Source organism: Phytophthora infestans, genomic scaffold, assembly GCF_000142945.1.
Source record: "Phytophthora infestans T30-4 supercont1.239 genomic scaffold, whole genome shotgun sequence".
Taxonomy (NCBI): Eukaryota; Oomycota; class Peronosporomycetes; order Peronosporales; family Peronosporaceae; genus Phytophthora; species Phytophthora infestans.
Window position 1 is genome coordinate 16,321 of NW_003303520.1, and position 2,557 is coordinate 18,877.

The following is a 2,557-nucleotide window of genomic DNA, read 5'->3' on the forward strand; positions in this document are numbered from 1 at the left end:
GTAGCTCCCATACTCGTGGCGTGAATCTGTCACTGATACATTCATCGCTTCTAGATTGAGTAATAGTTTGGCAAAGGAATCAGTACTAATCGATATGGGTTTAGACGCACTTTTAATACCATTCATTGTACTACTTTGTTAGGCTAGGGGTACTGTATTTCAAAGGTGCACATGGTCCTTACTGCGCCGCGAAAAATGCTCGCGTCAGTGGCCCATGTGGTTTGTTTGCACGCATTCCGAGGTGAAAGCCTCGGTGTGAGGCCGTCATCCGTTACGCTCGTCAAGCAATCTAATACTGAAGTATCAAAAATAGTCGGCGATACAGGCACAAGGTACAAGGAAACCGAGCTGGGTGATATATCGATCTTGGCGAAGTGTAGGCTGGAAGGGAGAAACGGCAGAGCGACCTGTAAATAGCGTACATGTATATAGCACGGATGAAATCGACCACACGACCATTTACTCTCTGGAATCACCACTCGATGCCGTCGATGTCGCTCACCCAGTTGCTCAGGACACGTGCGATTTTTCGCTGGATCCATTTCAGTCGTCAGACCAAAAGAGTGTAGCCAAATGTTACACTTGATCGTCGTATTGAGATGAAAAGATCCGATAAAAAGAGGCGCAAAGTGAGACAAGCGCTGGCGTAATCGGACTATTTTGTCTTATTATTTTACAAGTTCCTGTACCGACTTCTCCATGTTGTGCCGGACACCCTATCTACACCGATTGGATCCATAAAAAAAAATTTGAACTTCAGAACAAAAAATGAGTCTATTGATTTGCTGTGCTTGTTTCAGATTCCAACCCTGGTCTATCAAAATCCGCGTCAGAATCTTTCTTAAATCCGTTTGAGATTGCTGATGGCGTGAGCATTTCCCAGCCTTGTGCAATCCATTTCGCCACATCTGCTGGTTGCGCCACAGAAGTAGCGCCTTCGGGTACTTTAAGCAGCACGCCTTCATTAGCTTAGCTTTGTTTTTTTCCAGTCTAAAACTAATTTTCGTCTGCTATCGTAGTGCTGTGAGTCTAGCTCCGGCCAGAAATGCCTAATCGTTGCTTTGACATCGTTGTGCTTTTCGAGGTGGGTCGCTGCATCGAGTTTTAGTTGGTTAGTGTATGATCCCACCTTTCGTTTAAGCGGTTTACGTCCGCCATTCTCGTTAAGGCGTGGGCGACCTACAGGCTTCGCCCGCTGGGTGAGTTCGTCTGCCTCAGTTTCTTCAGCATGAGCGCCTTCCATTGAATCTCAGACTGCGAAGAGACGGTGGAAGAGGCACGTCTCTGCACTGTCCGGCTTAACATGGAGACAAGAAAGGCCAATAATAAAACAATTTTATTGGTAGAAATCGATTGTCCGTCTTAAAAATCGTCCGGCACAACATGGAGAAGTCGGTATCACGATCCCCCCCCCCAAATAAAAGAAAAAAAGTGTCAAATTGGTTTTTGTATTTTGATCCATCATCGGATTTTGACGTAGTAATCGAAGATAAACTGTCTTATGGTGAATGTCTAGCATTTAATTGGTGATTTTTGTGCTATTTGCCTTCTAGCAGATCGCTAGGCCACTTCCAGATTCCCACTCTCCCTCCAAGCAGGAGAAGCCCAGCGGGCTAGATGCATACCATTCGCTCAGTGTGACGGGGTCACACAGCACCTTGCGCTAGAGGAAGTTATCTTCCGAGAGTATACAAACTCTCAGTGAACGGCAGTTCACAGGTCCCCTCTTTAGTTAAAGAGAGTGAAGTGACCTAAATAAGGTAGATTGTAAACGGAGTATATTTATAGGTAGGTTAAGTTTGGGTTTAATACAAACTATAAAACTACCTATAGAAATGCAATGTCGTTTGTCCAATGGTTGGCTTTGAGCGACCTTGGTACCTTGTACCAAATATCCCGGTGTATGACGCGTCATACACCTGAAGTGTGAAGTGTCACACTTCATGCAACCAGGGTACACTTAGGGCTACGTACCCCGTTACATCCTCCCCCACTTAGGTTCGGTTTACCGACCAATCAGAGTGAAGAGGTGTTCGTCACAAACTCTCATTCTCAAAGTTGAAAACCATCGACTTGGACGCGCGAGCGCGGCGGAGGCTCACTTCACAGTTAGAGCCTCGAGCAGCAACCTATGCGCTCTTCGTCTAGGTCTCCACTTCGACCGTTATCATGCCTCGTGGCACTGCAAAGAGCGGTGCTAAGACACGCTCCAAGGCTGCTGCCGGTAAGGCGCAAGCCAAGAGCACTAATCCTCGCGGCAAAGGCTCGGCACTCAAGGAGGCTACTCAGGTGGCCTCCGAGGCGATCGGTTCCTCGGGTGACGCGGCTGTGGACAAGCGCGCAAGCAAGCGCCGCAGTCCGTCGCCCTCATCTCAGATAATCGTCCGAGCCCTCGGTTCGTGGAACGTGAGTTCAACTCGGGCAGTGAGGACGATGCCGAGTCCGAGAGCACTCACGATGCTCCTGCGGGCTCTGTGGGAGGGCACAGCTCAGTGCCCAGTGAGCACAAAGATGACAGCGTGCAGTCGCTCGCTAGTGATCAGGGTGATCACAAGCC

At 48.5% G+C, this 2,557-nt stretch overlaps 1 protein-coding gene across 1 annotated transcript; it reads right to left on the reverse strand.

Annotated features, from left to right (window-relative positions):
• Positions 1–796: 796 nt before the first annotated feature.
• Positions 797–1,243, reverse strand: PITG_21251 (uncharacterized protein; the record flags this gene model as incomplete). The annotated part of the gene is made up of 2 exons (XM_002895147.1): positions 797–814; positions 1,130–1,243. 2 exons carry the CDS (start codon positions 1,241–1,243, stop codon positions 797–799), a joined length of 132 nt encoding a protein of 43 aa, XP_002895193.1.
• Between the last annotated feature and the right edge of the window lie 1,314 nt (positions 1,244–2,557).